This window comes from Sinocyclocheilus grahami, unplaced genomic scaffold (genome assembly GCF_001515645.1).
Source record: "Sinocyclocheilus grahami isolate Dianchi unplaced genomic scaffold, SAMN03320097.WGS_v1.1 scaffold591.1, whole genome shotgun sequence".
NCBI classification, from domain to species: domain Eukaryota; kingdom Metazoa; phylum Chordata; class Actinopteri; order Cypriniformes; family Cyprinidae; genus Sinocyclocheilus; species Sinocyclocheilus grahami.
In genome coordinates, this window is record NW_015505770.1 from 98,820 (window position 1) to 112,229 (window position 13,410).

The 13,410-nt window shown below is 37.7% G+C and overlaps 1 protein-coding gene across 1 annotated transcript; it reads left to right on the forward strand.

Annotated features, from left to right (window-relative positions):
• The first annotated feature begins 8,375 nt into the window (after positions 1 to 8,375).
• Positions 8,376 to 11,681, forward strand: LOC107557161 (extracellular calcium-sensing receptor-like). Its single transcript, XM_016240489.1, has 6 exons — positions 8,376 to 8,593; positions 8,714 to 9,005; positions 9,283 to 10,068; positions 10,146 to 10,373; positions 10,532 to 10,655; positions 10,780 to 11,681. The coding sequence occupies exons 1-6, from the start codon at positions 8,376 to 8,378 to the stop codon at positions 11,679 to 11,681; spliced, it is 2,550 nt and encodes an 849-aa protein (XP_016095975.1).
• Positions 11,682 to 13,410: the final 1,729 nt, after the last annotated feature.

The window sequence follows — 13,410 nt, forward strand, 5'->3', positions numbered from 1 at the left end:
TAAGAAAACCACCACAACTTTATTCATTCTTGACGCCGAAGAGATGATCTCATATAGAAACTTGTTCTCCAATTGATAATAAAACTTCCTCTACCCCTACTTTTGATTCAACCTCACACCTGACGCCATGACGATGATAATAAGTGATAATAGCTGTTCTCCACCCTCCGGCAGAGACACCATCTCAACTCCGTCAACACTCCTCCCTACAACACTCCAAACACACTTTACTTCCTAAGTTCTCACCTTTAAACAACCCAAAAGTTAGAAGAAATAAAAAAATAATAACAGTAAAACAAAGCCACTTTCATTCGTCCTTTCCTCGTGAACACTTCCAGCATGCACTCCGGGGAGAGAGAGAGAGAGAAAGAGAGAGACTTTTGGCTTTTAAACCCCTTTTAATTTACACCCATTTTCAAAACATTACAGAGCTAATACACAAAAGCAGAAAATAAATACAGTACAATTTTACCAATTAAAAACCATATTTCCAAACTCACTCAGCGTCACTAATGCATCTCTCACCCCCCATCTCATTTTGAAAAAAGGTACATTATCAGTTTGTTTGTAATATGCAAATTCAATAGCAATCCTAAATTCTACCAATGATTTAAAAAGAGGCAAGAAGTCAACATCTTGACCAGCGTTTTTACATTGATGTGTTTTCAGGATTGCTAACTTGGCGTGTCCCATCAAAAAATAGGCAAGCACACACTGTTCACGCCACGACTTATACTTGCAACCAAAGATAAAAAGGGTATTTGTAAAAGAAAATCCCAATTTCATAATTAGTTTTTCCAAAAGTACAAAAAGTGGAGCCAGCCTTGAACACTCACAAAATAAATGAAACACAGTGTCAGAGGCCTTACAAAAAGAACATTCGGGTAAAACCATTTCATTGAATTTAGAAACAAAGGTGTTTGTAGCCAACACACTGTGAATTATTCTCCACTATAGATCTCCACATCTTTTAGGAATTGGAGGTTTGTACAACAGCCTCCACGAGGGATTCACATCTCTGGGCACAGAAAGGTAAGCCCTCCATTTAGTATCTATTCTTTCCTTCAACTGTTCAAAGTGTGCTGATTTAGCACAAATATGGTAAATCATTTTCTTCCCCATACTTTGGAAATCCAAAAATTCAAACCCCTTTAACAAAAAAATATTAGTGTTCTCTTCAATTTCCAGTTTTTTTGGGACAACTTTTAATGCCGGAAAAGTCTTAAATACCAAACCATCAATTAGAACAGAATCTATAGCCGAAATGAATAGTGGGGGGAAACAAGCTTTAAAGCTCTTAACTATCCCTTCCACCATTCTTACTGACTTAATCCCAACCTGGTCAGCAAGTGACTGAGCCGTTCGCCACTGACCTCTTGTTATATCGAGCAGGTCCATAACTCTAGTTACTCCTGCATTCAAAAACATTTTAATTACAGAACCTGATAATAAATACTGTAGCTTAAAAAGAGGATTAAAAAACAAAGGTTCTGCACACCCATAATTTTCATCACCCACTCTTGAGAATTTTAACAAACTCCATGAATGAAAAATGTATACATGAAATTTAAAAAGAGAACAATTCACATTTTCAACATAAGGCTTCTCAATTAAAAATAACTCTTTGTCAAGGTCTGTTCCTCCAAGATCTTTAAGAATATACAAACAAAAATCAATCAACGGCTTACCATCAGAACAGTACAGCAGTTTTTGCAATGTTTGTAGTCTCATTGCTGCAATTTTGGATTCAACATGTATAAGGCCTTGACCTCCCTCTGCAACAGGAAGATAGAGAACTCCAGGAGGAAGACAATGATGGCCATTCCAAAAGAAGTCAACAAATGCCCTTTGAACCTTTAATAACAGTTCCTTAGGGGGATCCAACACTGTAACCTTATGCCACAGCATTGAAGCTGCCAGATTACTAATTATGAGGCATCTCCCTCTATATGAGAGCTGTGGGAGAATCCACTTCCACTTTTGGATTTTACCAATAACCCGGTCAACCACTCCTTCCTAATTCTTCTCCATGAACTGGTCAGTTCCAAAATAAATTCCAAGAACTTTTAAACCATCATGGGCCCATTTACACTGCTTTGGCAACTGAGGAGATACTGTATCATGCCAGTCTCCCATCAACAAAGAAGTACATTTTTCCCAATTTATACATGCAGAGGTAGCTTTCTGAAAAGTATTGAAACATGAAATAATATTGTCAACATCGTTTGAATTCTTAATTATCAGAGTTACATAGTCTGCATCTGCTATAAGTTTTACCTGGGGAACTTTGGGGCAGCCAGAACCACCAATACCACATAGTCTTTTTCTCAGCAGACTCAAAAAAGGCTCAATAGAAATAGCATAGAGTAAACCTGATAGAGGACACCCTTGTCTTATTCCTCTTGTCACTGAAAAGGGCCTTGTTAATGTACCATTTACTCTTAGCATGCTATAAATATCACTATACATGAGCCTAATACAGGACACAAAATTATGACCAAATCCAAAAGCCTCAAGCGTCTTAAATAAATAAGAGTGGTCCACTCGATCAAAGGCTTTTTCCTGGTCCAAAGAAAGAAGGCCGATGTCCAGGTTATGTCTTTTTGCCACTGTAATAATGTCTCTAACCAAAAAAAGATTGTCAAATATTGTTCGGTTAGGAATACAATAAGACTGATCGTTGTGAATAACGGTTTCTATACAGTTCTTCAATCTGTTGGTTAAAGCTTTTGAAAATATTTTGAGATCAACACACAGCAAGGAGACAGGGCGCCAGTTCTTTAAACAGCCAAGGTCTCCTTTTTTGGGGATCAAAGTTAAAACTGCTCTCCGACAGCTTAGAGGAAGTTGTAACACATTAACCTCAAAACCTTTTCAGCCCTTTCTTTCTTCAAATTGTATGGTGTAGCGATATAACAGCACCCAAAATACTATTAAACACTCCAACGCAGCTCCATTCTTCGCGAAAGATGGATAAAAATGTGCACAGGAAACAAAAACCTCGAAAAATGATATTCGACCCTCCAAATGCTGGCCGAATCACAGAGATGCCGATTCGCACGGGACTAATATTAGCACAAGACCTCGGTGTTCGGCGAAATATGGTAGGTCTTTTGCGGGGGAATTTACATTACAAATTACAGACATGGCCGATTCGCACGGGATTAAGATCACAGACAACCTCCGCAATTATTACAAATGACTGGAGGTCACCAGGTAATACTAATCCCATGCGAATAGGGCTTTATTCCTTTTGTCACTGAAAAGGGCCTTGTTAATGTACCATTTACTCTTAGCATGCTATAAATATCACTATACATGAGCCTAATACAGGACACAAAATTATGACCAAATCCAAAAGCCTCAAGCGTCTTAAATAAATAAGAGTGGTCCACCCTATCAAAGGCTTTTTCTTGGTCCAAAGAAAGAAGGTCGATGTCCAGGTTGTCTTTTTGCCACTGTAATAATGTCTCTAACCAAAAAAAGATTGTCAAATATTGTTCAGTTAGGAATACAATAAGACTGACCGTTGTGAATAATGGTTTCTATACAGTTCTTCAATCTGTTGGTTAAAGCTTTTGAAAATATTTTGAGATCAACACACAGCAAGGAGACAGGGCGCCAGTTCTTTAAACAGCCAAGGTCTCCTTTTTTGGGGATCAAAGTTAAAACTGCCCTCCGGCAGCTTAAAGGAAGGATCTCTTTTTCAGTACTTTCCACCAAAACATCATAGAAGTCCTGACCAATTAAGTTCCAAAGAGCCTTATAAAACTCGGCTGAGAGACCGTCCAAACCAGGTGACTTTCCAGGATTCAATTCCTGAACAGCTCTCGAAAGTTCAGCCATTGTTAAAGGACTCTCAAGATCCATCTTATCCTTCTTTGATAATTGTGGTAAGTCACTCAGAAGTACGTCAGCTTCTGCTCCATTACAAGGTTCTGCACGATATAACTCTTCATAAAAAAAGAGCAAAAGAGTTAATTTCCATTTGTGTTGTTGATACTCTTCAATCTGGGAGTTTCAGTTGATGAAGATGCTTATGCGCCCTTGGTTTTTTTTCAAGTCCGAAGAAAAAAGCAGTAGGAGAATCCATATAATTTAGACGAGTGAATTTTCCCCTTAAAAGGGCAGTTTTGCCTTGTTCTTCCGCTAAATTGCGTAGAAGAAATGTATTCCTTTCAAAAGAGTCAGTGGAAATCAAGCCTGTAGTACCATGACTGCTTGGTCCAAGAATTTCTTCTTCAAGAGCTTTCATTTTCTCTAGTAGGGCACTCCTGCTATGTGCAGTAAACTGCTGACAAAAAATCCTAATCTGTACCTTGCCCACGTCCCACCATTGACTTAAAGACGGGAAATTTGCTCTCTCCTCTCTCCAAGAATTCCAAAAAAGGTGAAAAGAGTGAATAAAGCAGTGATCCTGAAGTAGCCTGTTATCAAAGTGTCAGAGTGATTTATAAGATTTAGTGGCCTCAACAGAAATAGCCATAGAAATATAATGATGATCTGAGAGAAAAGTAGGCAAAATAGAATTTCTAAAAAATCTTCCCCTATTACATGCTTCAGTATAAAAACGATCAAGCCTAGCTCCAGACATATTATCTAAGTTCACTTTCATCCAAGTATACTGTCTAAGCCCAGGAAATGTATCTCTCCACAAATCAACAAAATTATAATAATCAACTATTCTTTTAAAAGTGTTAGCTGAAAGGCGATGTGGTTCATTATGATTCTGATCCAACTGCTTATTTAAAGTGCAATTAAAATCACCCCCCAGTATAATAATATTATCCCGGGGACAGTGCAATAATGCATCTGATAATTCTTCAAAAAAAGTAATACGCTCTCGGCCATCATTTGGAGCATATACATTAAACAGGGAAAAAATTTTGTCACCTAAAGTAACATCTACTCGTAAAATTCTCCCTGGTATTATCTCAAAACTCTTAAAAACACCACCAACCCGGGGTGAAAACAAAATTGCAACCCCTGAACTAACATTTGTGCCATGGCTCAAAAGCACATTACTCTTCCAATCGCTAAACCACTGCGACTGATTCTGCACATCTGTGTGTGTTTCCTGGAGAAAGATCACATCAGCCCTTTTAAGAATTAAATAATTAAAAAGATCATTTCTTTTACCTGTACTACGACAACCATTAATATTTAGAGACCCAATATTAAAAAAGGTCATAATAATTACAATGTGGTATAAAGCAACCCACCACATCTGCCTTTTAGCACTTTTCATAGAATCAATGTTTTTTCAGCCCCAAATTTAGACTTTTTCTAACCACACTAACAAGTTTTTTAAGCCTGTAGCGTTTTAGTTGATCCAGTTCCTCCAATGTCGCCTTTCACATTGCAATAGCAACAGATTCAACAAAAAGTTCCAAGTCAGGAAAATATTTGTCCAGTTTGGGTTTCCTCTGATTCTTAGTAGCATCCAGAAAATTGTTCAACTGTTGAACTGTATACAAAGGATGCTTTGAATGGGAAATAAAATTCCCCGCATAATTTCCTTGTGAATTTACATCATACTCTTCTCCATTATCTGAACATTCACATTCAGAGTCATTCTCAGATAAGTCATCAGTTCTCTGTGACAACAGATCTATACCGCCCTGTAACAGGCTGCTGCTTTGTACCTGCAAATTTTCAATCTCATTTTGCTTTTCTGGGTATTTTAAATCACTAACTGCCCCGTCAACACTGAGCTCCTCACCAACTTTAACACTTCCATGTACATGTGTACTAATTACGGAAGCACTGTCTGTAACTTCAATATCTTGTGCAGGCACATCAGAGCCCTTTCCACTGTTAAGTAAAGCAGCTGTTTCATCTTGCTGTACTATATCAGTACTTTCTGCAGCGTCATTTTCCACAACAGTATTCACCTGTTCCGTCTCCTTTTCAGCCTCCATATTTAAAGGACACGATTGCCTCACATGACCCTGCTTCCTGCAAGTAAAACATTTCATTGAATCAACAGTGATAAAGATCGTATAATCTTTCCCATTCAACGCCAGTTTTACAGCAACTTCCATATTTTGAAATTCAGCATTCAAAATCATGTACGTTTGACGTCTAAATGACACGATGTGCTTTAATTGTGTTTTTTTATACCAAGCGGTATCATTTTAATCGGTCCCATTAACTTGCCATAACGCGCAAGAATGCTCTCAAGTGTATCATTTGGAATAAACAGAGGAACATTGGAAAGGATAACTTTTTTCGAGGGGTTTGACAGAGGCAAAACCGGAATGAATGCATCTTTCACAGATAATCCACGTTCAACTAAATCATCAACCATAGCTGTTTCCCTCAAAAAAAATAACAACTGCCTTATTCATTCTCGATGCAGACAAGATGTTTAAAGCACCAACTGCATTGCTAACAGCAATTAAACAATCTTCCACTGACACGGTCTCATCTGATAAACATTTGCACCCGTGTACGACCGCGAGCAGTCAAGGACGCAAAGCCATCAGAATTCGATCCCATCGCTGCTCTCTTTTGCCGACAAAGTCAGCAAATAAATATTACAAAACTGCCGTTGTTTCGATAAGCTCAACCAATATGTACCTTAATCTAAAAAGCGAAAAAGGAAAAAAGTTTGAAACACACTCAAACACGCTGCTCAATCTCTCACACAATCCTCCCGAACACTCCGCACATGTGCGTGCACACACACAGAGAGAGAGAGAGCCTGTTTTAAACTTCTGATGGTTTAAAGGTCTATTTATTTATATCTTTGTGATTTTGCCTGCATTACAGCTTAAGAAAAATATCGGTAACAATTTATAATAAAGTCTCATTTGTTAACATTATTTAATGATTTAACTAACATGAACTAACAATGAACAATATATTTGTACAGCATTTATTAATCTTTTTTAATGTCAGTTAATAATGTTCATGTTAATTCACAGTACATTAATGTTAACATATACAACTTTACATTTTAATAATGTATTAGTAAGTTTTGAACTTAATATTAACTAACATTAATAAATGCTATATAATGATTGTTCATATTGTAACAACGCGCGGTTGTTCTATAGAACGTGGGGCTAACCGGAGCTAAGCTAGGCTATCAAATTGTGCTAAGCTAATTGCTAACAGGGTTCTAGCATATACACGTCAAGACTTTTAGTTTGGTTAGTGGAAAGTGCGAGCACTCGCCTCCCATACACTGCACGATCCTGAGTGTCTCTTTGAGCAGAAGCACAGACAAAACAAACCAGCAGGAAGCAGTACTGTCTTCTTTCTCCTTTTATTCTGAACACAGAATAAGAATTTGCATAGGAAAGGCCATATCGCCAAGTCCCTCTCATACACATCTCTCCATGACGGTGACAGCCACACTTTTTTCATTATAGGGGAGTAAATGAACCAAACCCACCCGAACTAACTTCAACATAAACACACATAACATTGCTAACGCAAAAACCCAACCATCTTGCTTAATTAACACATAAATCAACTCTAAACAAATACCAATAATGCACCTGGCTGCTAGTGCTCACTGGCGGGTCATTACAATATTAACTATTATAGTTAATGTTAACAAATTTTATATATTTCTCTCTCTGTCTATTTCTCTCTCTCTCTCTCTCTCTCTGTGTTATTGAGTAACCCTTTCATTGCTGTAACCCTTAAAACCAGACTGCCAAAGGGTTACTGTAAATGCAAGTGCCCGCTGTGCACTGTTTTCTGGATGCCACCGGGGTGGCGGTTGCGCAGATGGCTTGGCTTCGCCATCGCTGCTTGCAGCTATATTTATTATTATTATTATTATTATTTAGTTATTTATTTAACGTTAAGGTAAACTGTATTTGTTAACAAATAGTAGAGTATTCTTGTGGAAATTTCTAATAACACATTAAGAATAGCCTACCTCCCCCCCATGCACCCATCCAATACCAACCCAAACAGAAACCGTGACCCCATATGTACCGAACCATGAAAAACTGGAACCATTACACCCCTACTGCAAATATGCTGGCATCTTATGATAGATTGCTTGCAATGTTCATCATTTGCAGAGTAATTAAATAATCAATTAAATGTAAACAAAAATAACAATCAATCAATCAATTATTAAATTTACTGTAATGGTTCTGTGTTCATTTACAATGCATTCTGCTTGGTTCTGTGTCTCATAGGAATAGGAGAGGTGATATGACCAAAATCTTACATCATGATAAGTGTAATTTTAAACCATATAAAATTAACAGTGACCCCTATATGATGCAAATTTACATGCATCATAACAATTTATGTGTTTAAAGTGCCCAAGGGCACTGAAAGATACAATAAAAGGCAGAACTTTTCCTGTTTTGCCTCAGAGGTTCCTGATCTGCATACGTATCAGTATGGCAAACAGAACTGTGTCACTGCTGCTGATGCTGGTTGTACATGGCATCTGTGTGCCAGCCTCGGAACAAGTCTGCAGACTGTTTGGTCAACCTGCTCTCCCTGTGCTTTCTGCTGAAAGAGACATCAACATTGGAGCGATTTTCACAATCCACAGAAGTACTCTGCTAAAGATGAATCCTTTCACTTCCAAACCAGAGCCAACAACATGCGTCAGGTCTGTGACAACTCTTTTAGAAACAAGCATTATGAATACTAAAAAACAAAAACATGGTTGAACTTGACTCTGTGAAAACGATTGTATTTAATGCACACAACTGATGCTTTATTTTCACAGTTTGAGCTTGCGTGAGTTTAAATTTGCTCAAATGCTGATTTTTGCAATTCAGGAGATTAATAACAACACACAGTTGTTGCCTGGTGTTTCTTTGGGCTATAAGATATACGATTCTTGTAGCTCTATAGCTCTGACTATCCTCTCAGGCATGGCTTTGATGAATGGTTATGAAGAGACTTTGAGTGATACATCCTGCTCTAGACCACCAGCTGTTCATGCAATTGTTGGAGAGTCAAACTCTTCTCCCACTATAGCCTTGGCTACTGTAGTTGGTCCATTCAGTTTGCCTGTTGTAAGATCTCTTACTTATTTGCTGCCTATTAACATACTGAATCATTGTATTATAAACCACTGGAACTTGCACAAAATGTATGCTTTAAATATACAAAAATGGTTGTATATATAGAAAGCAATATGTTATGTATGTATGTATCTATCTATTTAGATTGTTGTAGTATGTTTGAGATAATTACACTATTTGTATAGTAGTGATGTATAGTGGAATAAGAATGGAAAAGCAGTATATGAGAAACTGTGTGGTTAAAATACTCTGCTTTTTTCCCTTGTAGATCAGTCATTTTGCCACATGTGCATGCCTAAGTAACAGAAAAAGGTATGCATCCTTCTTCAGAACAATACCCAGTGATTATTACCAAAGCAGAGCGCTGGCTCAGCTTGTCAAGCACTTTGGCTGGACCTGGGTTGGGACGGTCAGGAGTCGCAGTGATTATGGTAATAACGGTATCGCAGCATTTGAGGAAGCTGCAAAACAAGAGGGGATTTGTATCGAATACTCAGAAGCCATATATAAAACTGATACACAAGAACAGTTTCTGAAGACATTGGAAGTGATAAAGAAAGGGACCGCCAGGGTAGTGGTGGCTTTTATAGCAGTAGGAGATATTTTCCCCCTCCTAAACCTAATTGTACAACACAACATCACAGGGATACAGTGGGTTGGCAGTGAATCCTGGATCACTTCTCGAACTGTTGCAGAAACAAAGGAATACAGTTTTCTTTCTGGAGCTGTGGGTTTTGCTATAGCAAATGCCAAACTTGTGGGTCTGCGAGAGTTCCTAGTGAATGTGCACCCTGATCAAGAACCAAAAAATGAACTTTTAAAAGAATTCTGGCAAACAGCTTTTCAGTGCTCTTTCAGGAACAGTGGTAGTGGTGGCTGTACTGGTTCAGAGAGACTTGCAGAGCTGCAAAATGAATATACTGATGTATCAGAGCTACGAATAGTAAATAAGGTGTACACTGCAGTATATGCTGTTGCACATACACTACATAATGTTTTGAAAGATTTAAAATCCTTCAACAGTAGCAAAGGAGGACAGTCCACACCACAAATGGTAAGTAAAATAAAAAAAGAGAAAAAAATGGAAAGAGAAAAGCTGAAAGCATTCATGTTTCCAACCTTTTCTCCCAGGTGTTGAAGTACATGAGGGATGTAAGATTCACTGTTAAAACAGGAGAAGAAATCTTCTTTGATGTAAGTGGTGATCCAGTGGCGAGATATGACCTTGTCAACTGGCAACCTGCTGACGATGGAAGTCTGCAGTTTAAGCATGTGGGTGTCTATGACAGCTCACTGCATTCAGAGCAACATCTTCAAATCAATCAGGAGCATATGCTATGGACAGGGAACAGTGAACAGGTACTTCAATACTATATAATAACAAATTGTTGAGGAAATAATTTAAGTGAATTTGTTTGAAAATATTTCAAACCAATTTCCATGGTTTCCTTGATGTCCAGGGATAACTTAAGCATTGAAATAATAATTTTGGGCCTTATGTGACAACTTTCTCATAGCTGCCTGTGTCCGTGTGCAGTGAGAGCTGCCCCCCCGGCACTAGGAAGGCTGTGCAAAAAGGACGACCTGTCTGCTGTCATGACTGTATTCCATGTGCAGAAGGAGAAATTAGTAATGGCACAGGTAAAATAGCACATTAGAGTTAACTTTCAGTAAAGAATGATAAAATGGAAATACAGTCCATTGGTCAAGTGACTTTATCATGCACTTTTCAATCAAATAATGTTTTATTGATATTCCTTCACAGATTCTAGTGACTGCTTTCCTTGTGATTTGGAGTACTGGTCGAATGAAAGCAATGACAGATGTGTATTAAAAGTGGTTGAATTCCTTTCCTATACAGAAATCATGGGGATGGTGCTTTGTATTTTCTCCTTCATTGGGGTGTTATTGACAGCAATGGTATCTTTTCTGTTTTATCTTCATAAAGAAACACCTATTGTCAGAGCCAACAACTCAGAGCTGAGCTTCCTGTTGCTCTTCTCACTCTCACTGTGCTTTCTCTGTTCACTTACTTTCATTGGTCGACCCACTGAGTGGTCCTGTATGTTGCGTCACACAGCATTTGGGATCACTTTTGTCCTCTGTATCTCCTGTGTTTTGGGGAAAACAATAGTAGTGCTAATGGCATTCAAGGCTACACTTCCAGGAAGTAATGTCATGAAATTTTTTGGGCCTCTTCAACAGAGACTCAGTGTTGTTTCCTTAATGTTAATGCAGATGATTATATGTGTGGTATGGTTAACAATATCGCCTCCTTACCCATATATGAATTTGAGCTATTACAGAGAAAGGATCATCCTAGAATGTAACTTAGGTTCAGCTCTTGGTTTCTGGGCTGTTCTGGGTTATACTGGCTTGCTATCAATTTTGTGTTTTGTTTTAGCTTTTTTTTCTCGTAAACTCCCTGATAACTTCAACGAAGCCAAGTTCATCACATTCAGTATGCTTATATTCTGTGCTGTCTGGCTCACATTTATTCCAGCTTATGTCAGTTCTCCTGGAAAATTTACAGTAGCTGTGCAGATATTTGCTATTTTAGCTTCAAGTTTTGGTTTACTATTTTGCATATTTGCCCCAAAATGCTACATAATATTGATAAAACCAGAGAAGAACACAAAGAAACAAATTATGGGGAAAGTTCTTTAATTTCCAGGAATAATCATGTAACTGAACAACATACAATTCACAATTTAACACATGAACATCAACAAATAAGTATTTTTTAAAATTATTATTATTATTAATGTTTTTGTTTGTTTGTTTGTCAGTAAAGTGCAAAAAGAACACCTTCAAAAGCAAACAAACAAACAAACAACATAGGCTGGGCCATGTTTTATGCTATTTTTTTGTCAAATTATAGCTTCAGTGTACAGTACAATAGCAGCACGGTCCCACTTTATATTAAGTGGCCTTAACTACTTACATTTAAATTAATCATTTGGTACAATGCACTTATTGTGTACATACATGTTTTCACATTGTACTTAGATTTTAAAAATACCTGCATGTAATTGCATCTGTAATTAATTTGTTATTACATTTATAATTACACTGTTGACCCATCCCTTACACCTTAACCCATCCTTAAATCTACCCATACCACCAAACCTGTCCCTAACCTTATCCGTATCCCACCTCAGTAGCAGCAAAAGTGTTTTGCAATACAATATGAACACAATAAGTACATTGTACTTATTTTTTGATGTAAGTACATAGTAGTTAAGGCCACTTAATATAAAGTGGGACCAGCAGCACTACTTTCAGGGCTGTCTGACCCATTAGTTCTGCTCTCCACAGGCTGTGTCAGGCTCTGCAGTGTAGGCCGGGTCAGCACTAGACACAGTGGACTCTCAGTGACCATCTCCATCACAGCCATGTTCTGGACCTGCATTGTGTACTTTCTAATAAAAAATGACATTGACTTTTTGCAGTTAACAAGAAATTGAAATTACATTAATTTGCCTGTATTGCTTTATTTCTGCTTACAGTAGACAATATTACTATATATTTTATTTATAATTTAATAGTATGCATATAATGTGTTAAGCCACATACCAAATAAATGCAAACAAAATTATTCAAGCAAGGGTTGTAGGGTTGCAAAAACAAACAATTACATACATACACTTCAGACAGGGTAAATTTTTCTCTTTTGTTTTCATACAAGGAACTGTTTTTACCCCAAATTATATAATATAACGATGTATACAAGGGCTACATTGCAAAATTCAAATTTATGCTAAATTGCTTGATATGTTTGTAATTTGTAAGTTTTTTTGAATAAAAATGTCTGCTAAATGACAAAGTAAATGGCATCTACTGGATCCAAAGGGCTAGTGCTACATCCAGCCCTATTTCTCCAACCCCTGCTGCCTCTACTTCTAGCAACAGCTCTCCTATGGACACTACGACCACGTTCACCCCTGCCACCCCCATCCCCGTTGGGCAAAGGGTCGAAATGATCACTTGTTTGTGCTTCGTTAACACTCTCGCCTTGCACCATTGCGCTGCAAAGAGGTACCGGGAGAAGCGTGATTATTAGACGACCGATCGTCATTTCCAAAAGGCAAATATTCCCCTTCAGAGTCAGAATCGGCGAATAACATTTGCAACACATCCTCACGGTACAACTATTTATTAGCCATTTGGCAATTTTCTCTCACAAATCTCACAATTTACTCGCACGCTATGAACTGAATTGTTTTCGCATCGACACGATAGCTCACTTGCTCTGCTATTTCCTCGAACACTTCGAATAGGAATGTGATGTAATTTTGGTCTAGAATCGAAGTACTACATGTCTGCCATCTAGTGGTAGGGAATACAAATGAGATATCACACCATATTAGGAACTACAGTTTATTTTATTAAGTAT

Coding starts and splice junctions, on each gene's coding strand:
- LOC107557161 (XM_016240489.1), top strand. CDS start 8,376: ATGGCAAACAGAACTGTGTCACTGCTGCTGATGCTGGTTGTACATGGC. Junction 9,006..9,282: donor GTCCATTCAGTTTGCCTGTT/GTAAGATCTCTT, acceptor TTTCCCTTGTAG/ATCAGTCATTTTGCCACATG. Junction 10,656..10,779: donor AGAAATTAGTAATGGCACAG/GTAAAATAGCAC, acceptor ATTCCTTCACAG/ATTCTAGTGACTGCTTTCCT.